Source organism: Nyctibius grandis, chromosome 29 (assembly GCF_013368605.1).
Source record: "Nyctibius grandis isolate bNycGra1 chromosome 29, bNycGra1.pri, whole genome shotgun sequence".
Classification (NCBI taxonomy): Eukaryota; Metazoa; Chordata; class Aves; order Nyctibiiformes; family Nyctibiidae; genus Nyctibius; species Nyctibius grandis.
Genome location: NC_090686.1, coordinates 3,731,898 through 3,747,842, shown reverse-complemented (window position 1 = coordinate 3,747,842; position 15,945 = coordinate 3,731,898). Strand labels below are relative to the sequence as shown.

The following is a 15,945-nucleotide window of genomic DNA, read 5'->3' as shown; positions in this document are numbered from 1 at the left end:
GCAGCGCGCGTTACCGACCCGGCCTCCGTGCCGCCGGTTCGCACCGCGGCACCCCGGAGACATCAGCTCCGAGCCCCAGCGAGGGCTGCGGGCTGGCAGCGAGGCCCAGCGCCACCCCGAGAGCGCAGCTGCCCAGCCCCGCCTCACACCCAGCCGGAGGTGGCACCACCTTAACAGCAAAGGAAAAGAGAGTAGCACAACATTCCTACCAAGGAAATAACTGAATTTTTCTTTAATAAGAAATCACACGTTCTTTCTGGTTCTTCAGGAATCAGTGCTTTTTGGAACAAAGCGTATCATGCATAGACACAAAGGCTGGGGTATCTTAGACACGGGATCTGTACCGCAAAGGCATTTCCCAGCAACTAGACTTGGAAGTGACAAAACAAGCACAAAATGTCATTAGTTAATGGCTATTCTGCAACGCCACCTCTGCTTATCTTGCTCATCTGCTAATACACATCAGGTAAATCCACTTATTTCCTAGTACTGGCACCAAATACTCCTCACCACCCTCCCTCGGACTCCAGGGAGAAATCAACCCTGCAGTGATTGCACTGCACACACCGAGACAAAGATTAAGGAAGGTGCCTTTCCATCCGCACCACTGAATGTGGCTGGCATTAAATGAAATGGAACTGAATGCATTTCTAAAACACAAAAGCAAGCCAGCACTGACGCAGAGAACAGAACAATGAGGGAGGTTATCCCCTTAAAGCTCGTGCACAGCGCAGAACTCCGAGGCAGACAGAACAAGCTACATGTAAGCATGTATAAAAGGATGTTTATTTTATAACTCAGGTATGTACCAAGGCCAAGGCATACAAATGGTACGAGTTACAAGCCTGACAACGCACACGTCTAAGTACTGCTGCACACTCAAAGCACGAGTTGATGCAGAGCCCATGCACCATTTCGTTCTCTAGGACAAACCCCAAGCTCAGTTTCCTGAGCCCTAACTCCACCAGCAATTCAGCAGCCCGCACAGCAAGCAGCACGTAGGCATTTTGCTACAGGCCACTGCTGGCAAACAATTAGTCTGCAATGTACTGGCTCAGATGCAGCCAAAAAGAGCATTCAGCTTAAAAACACTCAGCACTCACAGCTACAGAGGGAATGTTAGTACAGCGGGTTCAAGCAGCAGCCACAGCTTGCCTTGCACTGTTCCGTGTTGCATTTTTGTACATTTATTCCATTTCTATGTTGGTCAGCAGAGACCAGCACTGCCTTAAAGACTTCTGTCACTCTGCTGGTCTTGCTCAGGGCTGGTAGCTACTCCTTTGAACATGAATGCAATTCCTGTCTTGTCTTGCTTTTCTCTCATTCTTTCCCTTTATTAATTTTTTAACCCTTAACGTCATTATCACTCTGTCCTGATCTGTCTGTTTTCTCTCTTCTATATTATAGATTCATATAGTGACAGAAGGGATCAACCATCAGTATTATCAAACTCCCAGACTGAGTTGGGTTTTTCCCCCCTAAATCTAGTTTAGTTATCTCCAGCATATAGTTTAGCAAATCTACAGCAAGACTGGCATTCTTCTTCCAAGCACTGTTCCCCTAGAAGAAAAACAAAAAACGTAGAGTCTAGCAGAAGCACGGTTGGCAAGCGGCTGCTCACAACAGAGCTTTAACTCTGAACGCCTTTTTGCCAAGCCCATTTGGCTGCTCTAGTTTTTTTGTTGGTGCCATGTCCCCCCTGCCCTTGCCATGCTATAGTTCAGTGACCAACACTCCCGAAGCGTGATAAGGACTCAACAGACTGCCTGCCCAATTTATTTAGCTCTAGGAACTCGGTGGCTTAGAACCAGGCAACAAAGCCTTTACCCTTCATCTTTTCCCTAGGTGAAGTACACTCGTCTGACGCAGCACTGCTAGTCCATAAACCTGTTAGCACACCCAACAGGAAAGGAGCCTGTTTTGCCATTCTTGGTGGCCAGAGGTTTCAGGGAAGGAACTCTGGGAAACAGTGTTGTCTTTTACAGGAATACAGATAGCACGTGGATAACAGCACATCACCTTCTCTAAACCCAAGAACAGAAAACACTCAAGGGGGAGCAGCAAAAACTAACAGCAGCTTTGGATAGGTGCTTGCAACTCAGAGCACACAAATTACTGTAAGTCAGAAACACACTTGTTTGCTGCTTTATTACAAAGCAGAGAAAGTTAAGCTGCTAACAGCAAGGGAAAAGAATTTGTAGTTGTCTGCTTGCCATCAATACTTGAGTTTTCAATTTATCTTTTTTCTTTTTTTCAGATTTGAATTTGGCAGCTATGCTTCCCACTTTTCCAAGGCTTTTTTTTTGTTTACTCATTACATCAACTAAGACAAAGTTTGCCTCTGTACTTTAGAGCTTTGACCATTCTGGAGTGGATTACTTACAATAGACAGAGCTGAATGCTAAGAGCATCTAGAAACTCTAGATAGTCCCAGACACGGCTACTTGGTTGTTAAATACTATATTCCTTACACAGCACTTCTACTCCATGGCTGCAGATGCCCAATTTAAGATTTCATTCATTCAGACCTGTATCACAATGTCAGTCACCTCTAAGACTCTAAAGAGGCTCTGCTGTCATCTGCCTCTTGTCACAGGATACACCAGCTAAGAGCAGCAGGGGATGCCCAGCTTCAAACCCCTACATGGATGGCTGTTCATGATCCCCTTCTTTGGCTATGAGTAGGGAAACAACACAATCCTTTGAGCTACAGCAAACAAGACATCAGTTTGTATATAAGTTTTACTAAAAATATTTGAACAAGGTATTGCAAAGCTGGAAGTATTTACAATAGCTGTTGAAATATCCAGCACGTAAGCAATTCACCCAGGCACAAACCACAGGAAGGGTAACACCTTTTAGACCTGTTGCATGTGTTATATAAGAACCAAACCAACTTCAAAGTCACTCATAAGATCTACCATCGAGGTACCTCTAAACAGGTCCTAGGCTATTCTGGTAAACTAACTAGGCATAAGTAAGTTAGTTCTGGACTCGGGTCAGCAAAAATCAACACGAGAAAGGTGTGTACACTTACAGTCAGGATACAGCAGACAGAATGGCAGTAACATCAGTCAGTTTCCATCAGGATTTAAGGAGTCACCAGGTTTGCAGTTCTAGCTGTAAGAGGCACCACTGCACAGACTGTTTTACAAAGTGAAAGGACTGAAGACAGTTACTGAAGATGTAGAGACAAGTTAACCTAGGCTGGATCTTTTTCAGCACTGAAGTGCAAGTCATCTCAGTGGATAAACCAAAATGATGGTTTCCCTTCTGCAGAACACACTGTAACTTCATCAGTTGACTCTTAACATCAAAAGGGACGTTCAGAGCTACAAGTGACTGCTACGAGAACATATGAGCCTGTTGCTTTAAGATGGACTGTATAAAAACCAGGCCATACTGGTGCAATGTTACAATCCTAAAAGTGTTTTTGCTTCTTCACTCTGTGCCATGAGGGTTTCACTGGCATACTTCTGAAGAAGCTCCATCTTCTTTCTCCGTACAAGAGCTTCCTCAATCTGCAAATATAAAAACAGGATGACATTCAGCTTAACTGAGATGCCGAAACCTAGCACGCTTAGCTGTTAAGACAGGAGGAAGAAAACCCCAGGAAACAAACTGTGAAAGTCAGAGGTGTGTACTAGTGTAAAAGCAGTTGAATTAAGAGGAGTCAGGAGTATCTTTTTTTAATACTCAGCTGAAGCTCAAGGAAGTCAAAAGAAGCGGTAAAATAGATGCCTCCATTTCAGATCGCTGCTCCTACTATATACTATATACTTGCTATCTACTAATAGCAACCTGCAAGACTTGTTTTAATCTCAGTCATTATTTTATATTTGTCCAAATCGCAGACAGGATCTCTCAAAAATAAATGTTCTGAACCTCAGCTTTTTGTAATTTAGAATCTAGAAGGTATAATCCCATAGGCATAAGATATGGAGTGCTTTGCCACTAAAAAAGAGAAAAGATTACACTGACTACTGTGCAATTAGAAGAGATTTCTATGTAAATCAGTGGTTATGTATCAGGAAGCCGGTTTTGGCTCTCAGTCACGCTTTCTCCATTAAGAGAACACCGCTGGCCAGAGAGCAATGTTCTTAATCATTATTTCTCCCCTGCAGTTTTGACAAGCCATTACGTGTGTACTTTGTTGCACGTGCAGGATCATGACTTCACAGCAGAACACAGCATTGTTATCTGACAAGATGACAGCAGGGGACAAACCACCACGTGCTCTCTGTGTGATGTAAGGCACACCCACCAAAAGAGACATAACTCCAGAACTGCCTTGCCTGAGTTATATTTCAAACAACCTGTCACTGTTAAGGTAATATATACCCTAGAGCAGTTTCAAAATATAATAGTCAATTCAAGGTCATGCCACCAAAATAATTTTAGAAAACTTATGGGGTCAAACCCTGCAATTCAGAAATCATCCCATTAAATTAAAAAAAGTTAAAGCGTCAGCAGAAAATCACAGTAAAGATACAGCAGGCAACCAGGGTTATCCTGATCGTAACACCACAACGCTTGCCAATTTATGTAATGCTTAAGAAGCGTTTGGAAATTCTCAGATGAAAAGGGTTGTAGCAATGGTACCATAATTCTGGCCAGTTCCACATCATTTGCAAGAGGATTAAACAGCTGCAGAGTCAAGTCACAGAACTAACAGATTGAGGACACTTTTACTGATGACCTGCCACAAGTTAGGATCTCTATGTTGCAAAGGCCAAAGTGCATCTCTGCAACTTAGTTTTCTTATGCCTTACCTCCTGTTGAGATGGCACTGGAACATGTGCAATAAAACTCTGTTGGCCTTCTTCACCTTCTTTTGCCTTGTCACCTTCCTCATCAGACTAAAAAAAAAAAATTAAGCGCTATCAAGTTTACTTTCTGAAGCTGTCATCAAAAACGCGTTTTTTACTTGCTCTGCCAGAAGGAACCAGAGAGAGAATGATCAACACCACAAACACAAGAACTAGGTGAATGGGACCAAACAACAAAGGCATATGACAAGCATCATGTTCAGATCCTGCTTTTGACGTTTTCAGGGTTGCTGGTTTCACTCTTCATACGGCTTTTCCTCTGCTGTTGCACGGGTATGAACGTAAAGCTATATTCCCTCCTCTTCCATATCTAACCAAGCTAGCTAACCAAGAGGCAAGTGAGTACCTTAAAAATACACGTACCACTTCCCTGTATAGCTCCGTACTGCTTCTTCCTCACGCCCGAGAGCTCGGCTTATGAATTAAGAGATAATACAAATAAAACAGGGCACTGAAGGAGCAACCCATTTTACCTTATGGACTATCTCCTTTTTATTCTTGTGATAAACCCATTTAGGTGTGGACTGCAAAAGAAGGACGTGTTTCCAGTACCCCTTTTACAGGTCTCTCAGAGCACAGGCAACGCCCCTCACTTCTCTTACTGGTGCTGGGAGCAGGGAGAACAAAGCAGCCATGTCACAGCAGTGACTGCAGCATCTGCAAAGCCTTGCTGTATCAGGATTCAACTGTAAATAAGAGACTGCAACCCCTGGTTTTGCTATCAAGTGACAGTATGAAATTATACTGTACACACAACTGCTTCTGCTGCTACTGATGTAGATGATGTGGAGACGCAAGACTGACCTGTGTTCAGCTAACAACACGCTACATTACAAACACCAGCATGCCAGGCAGCTACAGTTAACTCACAACAAGGTCTCAGCTGTTTGCTATTTCTCCCTCGAGTAAGAAGTCTTCCCCAGCTGCCAGCTTCCATCACCCTCTCACCTTGGATCAAGTGCACCCATCTAGCACTGATCTTTACTAAACAGGGATGACTGTACACTAAGTGAGGCAGAGAGAAGGGCAGAACGCAGCAGCAGACAAGTTCTTGGCAAAATAACTCTATTTCCAAGAAGGCAACGTAGAAGACACGTGAACTGTTACGTCACCTTAGCTATCACATACCTCATCATCGTTGACAGCATAGATATTTACTTCCTCTTCCTCCTCCTCCTCACCTCTCGCAAGGCGTGCTTCTCTCTCCATTTTCCATTTTTCCACTGCTTCTGCTAAAACTGGTTAGCAAAGGAAAAGGGCAAGTGTATCTGAGCGCAGGTTAAAGCAGCACGGTCCAGCTGTAGCCCCAGTTTCCTCGACAGCAGCTCTGCAGCAACTGAAGCTGAAGTTCCCTTGATTTGTCTCCTATTTCCAAAGCTTTTCCAACAGACTTCTTGCTTACACCCTCTACATCGGTAACACACACTTACTGTAGAACCTTGATGTAGTATCTAATAAAATGTATCCATATGGTCTGAGCAAAACCCAGTGCTAGCATTGCAAAGGTGTGGTGCTTGCTAACGCCTTAATTTGGGTGCGTTTTTAAATGCAATGGTTAAATACCTACCTGCCTTCTGAACTGAATAACAGGGGGTCACGTGGCCAGGCTAAGTGGCTCTTACAGCTCTGTAGCATGTCAACAGCTATAGGAATGTTGATCAGCACATAATTAATTAAACATGATTACAAGCCTTAGAGTGACCACCCACATAAGTTTCTTCTCATCTTGTAGTGTATTTCTCTTATTTTGTAGCCTGATTCCAACTCTGTAACTCACTGCTAGCTAGGAGCTGTTAGGCTGCTGTATCTCTACTACACAGCAAAGTGCTAGTAAGAGCGCCAAAACAAGCTTTAAGAAGCTTAATCAGTGGCATTGCCAGCGTATAAAAATCCTAGGGAGGTCCGAGATAGTCACCCCCCCCAGCTCTCAGAGATTAAACATTAAAATGCTCTCCCTGAGAAAGCAAGATCTACCTAACTAGTGGCACACAGCTGCATTTCTGTGTGGTTTCATAACAGAAAAGGTACCCCAAAATTACAAAGTTTTTTCAATACTTTGTTTCACAACAATTTAACTCTTCTGGTAACAAGGTAAACCCAGCCAAGAGCCTAGACAACAAGGCTAGGAGACCCTAGGAGAATCTTAGCAACGAACTGCCAGGATCAGACAATGCTCACCAGAAGCACTAAGAGAACTACTTAGAACACAGCTAAGCTCTTAAAGGTGGTGTGGGGCCTCTTGCTTAAAGCTACACAAATACCAGAAGATGGCACACAGTGCTGAATTTTAAAGAGGGTTTCAGGAATTAGACTCATAATCCTGATGCCTTTACCGGGCAAGTCAGTAGAAACAAAGCTAGAGAACTAAGTGAGCAGACACAGGGATAAATATCATCTATTGAGAAAGGATGGGTTTCAAAGAAAAAATATTCACAAATGTGTTGAAGTTCTGAGCTGGACGACATGTGGATAAATTAACATAGGCCACCTAGACTTCAGGGTTTCCAGAAGTCCCAAGAAAGCTAAACAGCTATGTTTATGGATAAATAATTAGGTGAAACAGGAAACAGATGGTCCCATCAATTTTCACAATGGAGGGAGATAACTGCTTGCATTCCATAGATCTCCCTGCTGGAACCTGCGCCTTTACATTCTTAAGCATGAAAAAGGTGGGGAAAAAAGGAGATTTTGCTTCAATAGCAAATCACTTGGTGACAATATTAAATCATTAACAGCAGCAAAGATGGAAGCGAACTCTAAAGCACACCGCCTCACCCCTGAAATGCCTTACACCATAGTGATTTGGATACCTATGTGACAGATGAAATCTGACAGCCAAGGACAAGACAGCACCCACAAGGCAAAAAAAGATGTCTTAACTTCAGAGTTCGCCACTACCCCTTCTTGGACTGATTTATACAGCTTTCAAATCTCACATACCTTTCTTCTCATGTTCTTGTTCCAGTGGCTCCAGAATACCGTCCTCTTCATCCCTGTAGCCATAGTATTCCGCATCAATGGATTTCATAAGCTCAGCTCGAGTTTTCCGAGGTGGGGGGAGGGCTGGAAGAACATCACTGTCATTCATCCAGGCCCACCCTGACAGCTTGCTGTGCACTCCTGGCTCCTATCAACCTCACAGCAACCACAGCTACCTCACTTAAGCTAATAACCAACACATGACCTGAACTGCTGTCAATATCAGGAGTATATTGCTAGTATTTTAGTCTGGCCTGCACCAAACAGTTTGAATACATGACCCGATGCTTCATACTGCACAGTTCCCACCCTGTGGCCATTCTACACTGTCACACACGTTGTTGTTTTTCCCACTGTACTGGAGTCCCAGTACTGAGCCAGACTACTACACGAAAGGAACTAAAAAACTGTCCCAAGCTCCCCCAGATCATGTAGTACTTCCTATAGTTTTTCTTTGCAGATGACAAGTAAGAAAGAGCTGATTCAGCAGCCCTGCCTCGCTTTCAGGTCCAAGTAATTCCCACTCTTTCTATGACAAATCAATATATAAAGTTTTATCCACTTATATCTAGTTTTTCCTATTACAAAAGCTGATTCCTGCTTCTAAAATTATGTTCAAGCCAACTTCTCTTTTTTTTCTTGTTTTTTTAATTCTGAACTCGGAGTACTATTTAGAACTTATCAATAAAGTTATCCTGTTATGCTGGGAAGTTTCTACAGAACATGAGTCCTTACCTTTTGGAACTCCCAGTAGAAAACAGAGTTTACTCTTTTCTACATTTCTTTAATTGCAAACAGCCAAAGGTGTTCTTTGCCCAAAGAAATAGCATTTAATTAATTACTGGTGTTCAGCATTTCATTAAGCTGATCTAAGACACGGGCCAGAATACGCTGTTACTAACAATCCCCACATACTACAGCAGACATTTTACTCAAGATATACTACTATGTAGACTCGTGTCTGAGAAGAGTTGCTATTTACTTACGTTCCTTTTCAAAAAGTTCTCTAACTCCGGGTAAATCCTTTGCAGCTCCAAAATATTTGTAACCTCTGTTTCCTGGAACTTCTTTCCCTTCATGATCTAACATTTTTGGTCCTATCCGCTGGAAAATAAACAGAGTTCATAGTTTAAAATTTTATTCCTCTTGCATCTTGTATTTCCTGTTTTCCTGGGCATCTTAATCTATTAAAGGATCGAGAAGGAGATATGCTATACCAGTTCAAACTACCCCACAAGCAAAATGCCCTCATAGCTCATTTTTTACAGGTTCTCTACTTCTACTAAAAATCACACATTTTGAATGACCGTGCAAACCACAGAGTGCCCATACTGGACTAACCTTCACAAAATATCTAAACCTGTCTTATTCTCTGCACTAGTATATTCAGGTGTCAGATAAACAAGCACTACTGCATCTGACAACAAGCACACTTTTGGTGTTTTGGCAAGTGAGATCTAGTGTCATTATTTCATTCTCAGCAGTAACTAGGTGAGCCAAGTGAAAACCCTTCTACAGACTGATAGGGTACAACACAGAAAAACAACACCTACTGCTGGGTAAAATCAGACCACAGATGCAAACCCTTATCAGTAAGGCAAGACTCCTTGAACCAGTGTTCCAAATGAAAAGTCCAATCTGCTCATCATGGATACAAATATTTCTTCTAGCACAACCTAACATTTTTAGGGGCTGAATAAAGCTCCTCTCTAATAAATGTTGGCCAAGTAATACGTGGTTAACTAAAAGTTGCACAAATTTTTCTCATTAGTCACTCTACTTGTAAGCAAAACAATCATGTAGTACAAAATAATCTACACTTACAGCATAATCAGGACCTCCTAGCTCCTTTATTCTGAACTCCCAGTGTCCTTTCTCCCTTAGAAGTTTGTTTATTTCATCATTCAGGTCCCGAATTCTGAATTCACCTAATCCAGCTGTTAGAAGGGAAAAAGGCAACAAATCAGGCAGCTTACTAGAAGCACCAGAGTAATTTCAGAATTTATGCAATGGAAACAGTATAGTTCACATGAAATGTGATTTTTACTGTAACTGCTTATGACTGGAGATTAAAAAAATAAAACGTAATTAGAAAAAACTTACCATTTTGAATCTGTGCCACTTTCTTGGAAATTTCCCCAATGATCTAGTTAAAATAAGAACACAGAAATTAATTTCTCAAAAAAAAAAAAGGGGGGGGCTAGAAAAGGGCTAAAAAAACCTTGAAAGATTCAACTTCTAAGTTGGCTTTTTGATCTAGAAAGTGGACCCGAGCCTACCCATTTCAAAGATCAACATAGATTTTATTCAGACACAAACACAGTACCTCAGAAGCTTAAAAACCAAGGCAACATTTTTACAGCTGTACATGTGATGAGGGCAGGAGCATGTGAAGTACAGAGAAAGGCTGAGAGAGAACTGGGTTTGATCCGCCTTAAGAGAAGACAAAAAGGAATAACCTATTGCTGCCTCCAACTACCCAGTGAAGGGTATAGAGAAGACAGAGCCAGACTGGGAGGTGAATGACAACAGGACAAGCAGCAACAAACACAAGTTGGAACGAGGGAAATTCTGATTAAATTCAAGGGGAAAAATAATCATTAAGAAGGTAATCAAACACTGGAACAGGGGGCCCCAAAAAGTTGTGGAATCCAAATCCCTGAAGATATTCAAAACTCAGTTGGACATGGCCCTGAGCAACTTCATGTGGTAGGACCTACTGTGAACACCACGGTGAACTACATGATCTTCCAATCTAAATTATTCTGTGATTTAACTGTCAGCATACTGAAGAAGTCTGAAAAAACTTGTAAGCAGGCTGTCTAAATAGAAAGTGCTAAAGTTCTACCTACTATAGAATGGGAAAAATCTATAGCTTGACATTACCTGTCGCCTCCACTTCTCAGCTTTAGGCAATTCATTACACTCTGAAGCAAGGAAAGGTCTTCGTTCCTGTGTGACAGAAAGCCACACACCATGAAGTTTTAATCTAGCATCAATATATTCACAGCATTTCATGCAAACTTTATTGCTTGATTAATCCCAAACTGTGCTACCAAGCTCCAGTGCCTTCTGCTCCCACCAGTTTTTATGAAGTGGAAAACAGTGATGATTTAAGAGCTCTGCCAAACTAAACTATCACAGAATACTACAATCTACTTAAATCCACTTTATTGAAAACAAAATCTGTCGCCTGTTTTTTCAGATCACCCCACACTCCTCTCCAATACAAATACTGTTCCATTTAGGACAGCTGAATTACACCACCATTTTCAATATACTCCCATCTACACAAAATTCACTGTTTTCCAAGTAGCTATTAAGTTCAGGCCTTCTTTCTCAATTGCTACTACGTAAATACTGTAATTTTTTCCAAGATGATTTTGTTTTGTACTCTCCCAACTACACTTTATCCAAAACACCTTTTTCCCAACCTCCTTCACATTCCACTGACTTGCTTACACAACCTAACACTTCATCCTTCCTCTAGGACTTGGTTATTTTGTCCCTTTCCTTACAGTACTTTCACAGCTCTACCTTTTATATATTAAAAGGTATTCCTTCACATAATATACCAGAAACTCTATTCCATCTTATTCTCCAGCTGCTTTTCATGGAATCTTTTCCACTAGGGTTTCCTCAAACTGTTATTTTCCACTTTAGCATTTCATATTCCTCGCAGCTGTGTGTAAAACCTAATTTCTTAAGGTGCAAACACAGGACACCTCAGTTAGTTTCCAGAATTCCTTCATCAGTTAGCCAAAATTCAGTGTTATAAACCTGTCCAAATAAAGTTATCGAGAACACTCTGATTCCCACACAAATATCCTTGCAATTTGAGTTACCATTCAGTGAAAAATGTACCAGAATATCCAGAGATGGTTGAGAATCGGTCTCTAAGGTTCTGTGTGGGTTTAGGGGTGATACTTCTTTCATACAGTGGCGGGGTTTTTTTAAATTACAAAGTTGCTAAGTCCATTTTTTGGTCAATCTTACACCAATCAAAAAAAAAAAAGCTGCATGACAGCGAAGACAACTATGAACAGACGCACAGCAATCATGTGCTGGGTTAATACCACGCCACCGTTATGTCTCATGCAAGCCTCGAGTTGACAGTGATCCTGAATGCCCTCTGTTTTGTGGGCACCTTTTGTCAGAACATTACAAGTGAACAAGATCATGAGGATTTCTCTACCTCTTCTGGGAAGGAATCCAAACCAACCTTGTGACTACTGTCAGTAAAAATAAGCGTATGTGCATCGATTTGCGTAAGTAGTTGCACAAGGAGATACCTTCAGTCTCAAAAATAATTTTCATTTTCTGCCCAGCATGCTGCCCCTATTTCTAGCATAATTGTAGCTGGTTTTTTTCAAACTATTACATATTTGACCTACATTACATAAATAAAATTAAGTGATGTACAATTTGCACTTTCTTCTCGGCAGCCAAGCCAACACACCTCTGAAACATAAACATAGGTACATTTGTAAACAGGTTATTTAGTTAAGGCAATTCTAGTTACCATTTCTGTTTTGTGTCACTGAGAAATACAGCCCCTACTTCAGCTGCCTTCCAGATGCCGAGTGTCACACTCCTGCAGGACACCTGCATCTGGCGCATGACCCTTCGCACAGCTGCCCCGCAGCTCTGTACGTGGCCTGCATTCCACCCGTGACTAGCGCTAACAGAGCTTTGGGCTTTTTACATCATACCTTAACTTTTCCTTCCTCAAGCTGAGCTTGCCGAAATCTTGCCAAGGCCGTCCTGAAGAAAAGAAAGGAAGCAGAGTACTTTTACAAATCTACTTTCCAACAGGAACAAGTTTTGCTCTGGATGTTTGTTATGGACTTAATTACAGTATGCAGAAAACAAAGGCTTGAACACATTCCTTGACTAGCTCTGCTGGCTAACGACTTCTTCAACACTAGAAATCCTCAGTGGCCAGTTTCTTAGACAAATATAAATCCTGGTCAGCAGCTAATTGTTTTTTCTGTTTAGCATATACCAGCATGTTAGATATTAGCAGCAAAAGGACATCAACAAGTTATAAGCACAAGCATAAAGTGTACCTATCTTAGCAGGGGATGCATCAAAAAGCAAACAAAAAACTCAAGAGAAAAAAAGCTTCAGTAAGGCAAGCAGCAGTTAGTAATCAAGTTTATTAACATTACCAAAACATTCTGAGTCTCTCACAACTGAGGAGACTACACACACTGCAGTTTTTTAAGACACAGTTTTATTCATTTACTAGACACTTAATAGTTATGTTAAAAAGCAGAAAACAACTGAGCACATTTAAAACCTCTCACAGCACACCTATACCCTGCATCTAAGCCCATTATTGAGGCTCCATCCGATGCTAAGAAGCATTTCCAAATGAAAATCACATCACCCAGTCCAGTGTCCCAGACACACTGGATGGGATCCCCATAGGAGAGCACCTCACAAGGCATTAGACAGCAGTAGCCTCTTCAGCCTCTCTCTTGGTTACTACTACAGGCTCAGAAAGTATTTTAGGAAAAAGAACAAACATGAAACAAATATACTGAAGAGCCTCTAATGTAGTACTTCTAAATATGTGGTCTGCAAACCTTTTTGAAAAGTACTGGAGAAGGTCAACACAAAAATAAGTATGTTAAAAGCCATTAGTTTAGCCCAAGTCATTCCCAAGAAGAATTGGACTGAAACCAACACTGACAGACACCTGTCTAGCCTGGCATCTCTGTTCCAAAAACGGGAGCTGCCTAAAGCCGCAGCGGCCCATCAGAACACATTTCACCCCGTCTATCATCCAGCCCTTGCTGCAGGTTCCCTGCTGCCCCGGTTAGCGCAGCACCGCCCAGCACAGCTACACAAGCTCCACAGCCCCAGGTGTGCTGCGTACAAACGCCCTGCACCCCTCCTGCGCCCACTGTCTCCAGACCAGTGTAACACGTGTGACTAAGTATCAAAAAGCGTTATTAAACTGCCAGTGCTTTAAAAAAGGCTGAAGGGTGAGTTCCACTGGGCAAGCAGGGCTCTGTGGGTGTGAGCCACGGCACGAAGGGCACAGGGGTCTCTGAAACCACAGACAGGCCGAGTCTCAGACGTGCGGGACACACGAGCTCGCTGCTTCAGAGCAACACGGGCCGGCACAGCCTGATCTGGGGGTCTCTACCCCGGGGCCGAAGCGAGCGGTGCTCGTGGCGCAGTGCCCGCCCGGGGTGTGGGCGCGGCAGGGCCCGCTCCGCCGTACTTACATGGCCTTTTCCGCGTTTCGAGCCTGGAAGAGAGAGAACAGACGCCTCGTTACTGGCGGCGCCGGGCCGCGCCCCACCGCCCCCCCACCCCGGGGCGCCCCTCGCTTCTAAGCGCCTGGCAGGAGGGAGCGGGCGCCAGGCCCCCGCCTCGCTCCTCATCCTCACCAGCGCCAGCCGCCAGCCCGGCCGGGGCGGCGGACGGACACCCCGCCCGGCGCAGGAGCCACCGGCCGCCCGGCGGCCTCGCTTCCCACGGAGCTCCCATCGCCGGGCAAAAGCACCAGCGGGGAGGAAGGTCCCGGCGGGGAGGCCCCGGGACAGCGGTGCTCCGCTCTGCGGAGACCCCCGCGCTCACCATGGCGCCAACCGGCCCGCGCCGCCCCACCGCACACCGCCTCCAGCCGCCTCAGGGATGCCCCGGAAGGAGACGCGCCGCCACCCCGGAAGTGGAACCGGGCCCCGACTACGCATGCGCATCCGCGGGCTGCTCGCCGTGATGCTGCCAGGAACTGGGCACGCGCTCCCCAGCCGCGCATGCGCGGGGCTGCAGGCGGCGGCCGGGCCGGAGCGTAACGGCCTGGGGGCGACGAACGGCGCCGGGCGCTTCATCGCGCTTCTTGCCAGAGAGGCCCAAGTCCCGCACGGTGCTGGAAAATCTGTGCAAAACTTTACATTCCCAGCTACAAAATTCTGCCCCGCACAATTTCTGTCGGCCTCACATAAAACAGTGACTGTTTTCCCTGCTAATCCTCTGAAACCTCCAAGCCTCTCGCAGTCCGAGTGTGCGCAGTGCTCCGTGCCAACAGCTCTGCTCCCGCGGACTTGAAGGAATATCCAACCGTTTTGGAAAGGAAACCCCATGTTTATCTCCTGTAGGGTTACTGCAGCACTTTTAGTTCACAAAATTAAAAAAAAAATAATAATAAAAGGCAGTTAAAAGTACTTCTGTGCTCTTCCATACGCTTAGTTCCTCCACTGATGAAGGGAAATGTACTTTTTCACAGGCATTTAATACTTCACGTTCAAGACTTCCTGCACAGCAGCAGCGTTACGAGATGTGGATTCAGGAACGCTGGCACATGCACCAGGCTCCTCTTCGTTCCCCCACCGCAGCCCGCTACCTCCCATGGGAACACCCACACAAACCCACACCGCATCCGCCACCCCCACACCACACCTTGCTGCCTCCCAACACCAACAGATCCGCCTGCTGCCCAGCCCTCCACAGCCTACTGACCAAAGCCACCCCGGTTTTACCGGGCACAGACCACACACCCCATTGTCAGCGGGGCAATTAACATCAATCCTTCGCAGTCAGTCTAAAAACCAGACTGGGAAGACTGGTTTTCCGTGAGAATTTGTTCCATGACTCCTGATAATTTTAAAGAAATAAAAGCCCCCTTTCCAGAAAACACCTGCCCTTCAGAGTGCCCTGTTTGTAGAAAATCTATTACACGTTTACCTCTCTGCCTTCCTGATCCATATAATCCACAAGATCTATGAAAACCACTACACTGGAGCTTGTCACGGGACTGGTCTTCCAAACAAACGAGGAGATGCTTCAGTGCTAGTGAAAAAGATTAACATGGAACAAATGAAATGCTAGGTTTGATTTTTCAAGTCCCCACAGTTTCTGAAATCACTATTTACTTGTCTCGTTAACCCTGAAACAACTGACCAGCAGCAGTTGATGCAGCAGCATCAGAATTCTGAACTGGTCTCTGCAGAAAGATGACTCAGAAGAGAGATCTCAGTTGGAGTAATTTTCTCCTTTTTGAAATTACATCCTGGTTTGTAACTCTCAGCTTTCAAATCCCATTTTCTCTGCTAAAAAAAAAACAATTCTCAGAGAACAACACTACTGTCCAGACACACAAAAATTACTCAGCGATGACAAA

The 15,945-nt window shown here is 44.0% G+C and overlaps 1 protein-coding gene across 1 annotated transcript; it reads right to left on the bottom strand.

The window, feature by feature from the left end:
• Positions 1 to 224: 224 nt before the first annotated feature.
• ISY1 (ISY1 splicing factor homolog) lies at positions 225 to 14,481 on the bottom strand. The gene is made up of 11 exons (XM_068419870.1): positions 14,403 to 14,481; positions 14,048 to 14,070; positions 12,521 to 12,572; positions 10,695 to 10,760; positions 9,912 to 9,954; positions 9,633 to 9,745; positions 8,795 to 8,912; positions 7,770 to 7,892; positions 5,958 to 6,067; positions 4,773 to 4,859; positions 225 to 3,521 (listed from the first exon to the last, which is right to left on the bottom strand). Exons 1-11 carry the CDS (start codon positions 14,403 to 14,405, stop codon positions 3,414 to 3,416), a joined length of 846 nt encoding a protein of 281 aa, XP_068275971.1. The 5' UTR covers positions 14,406 to 14,481; the 3' UTR covers positions 225 to 3,413.
• Positions 14,482 to 15,945: the final 1,464 nt, after the last annotated feature.

Excerpts from the sequence above, each read along its gene's own strand:
- ISY1 (XM_068419870.1), bottom strand. Across the intron at positions 9,746-9,911 it reads AGTGGCACAGATTCAAAATG|CTGGATTAGGTGAATTCAGA; the intron begins GTAAGTTTTTTC and ends CCCTTCTAACAG. Across the intron at positions 6,068-7,769 it reads ACAAGAACATGAGAAGAAAG|TTTTAGCAGAAGCAGTGGAA; the intron begins GTATGTGAGATT and ends TTTGCTAACCAG.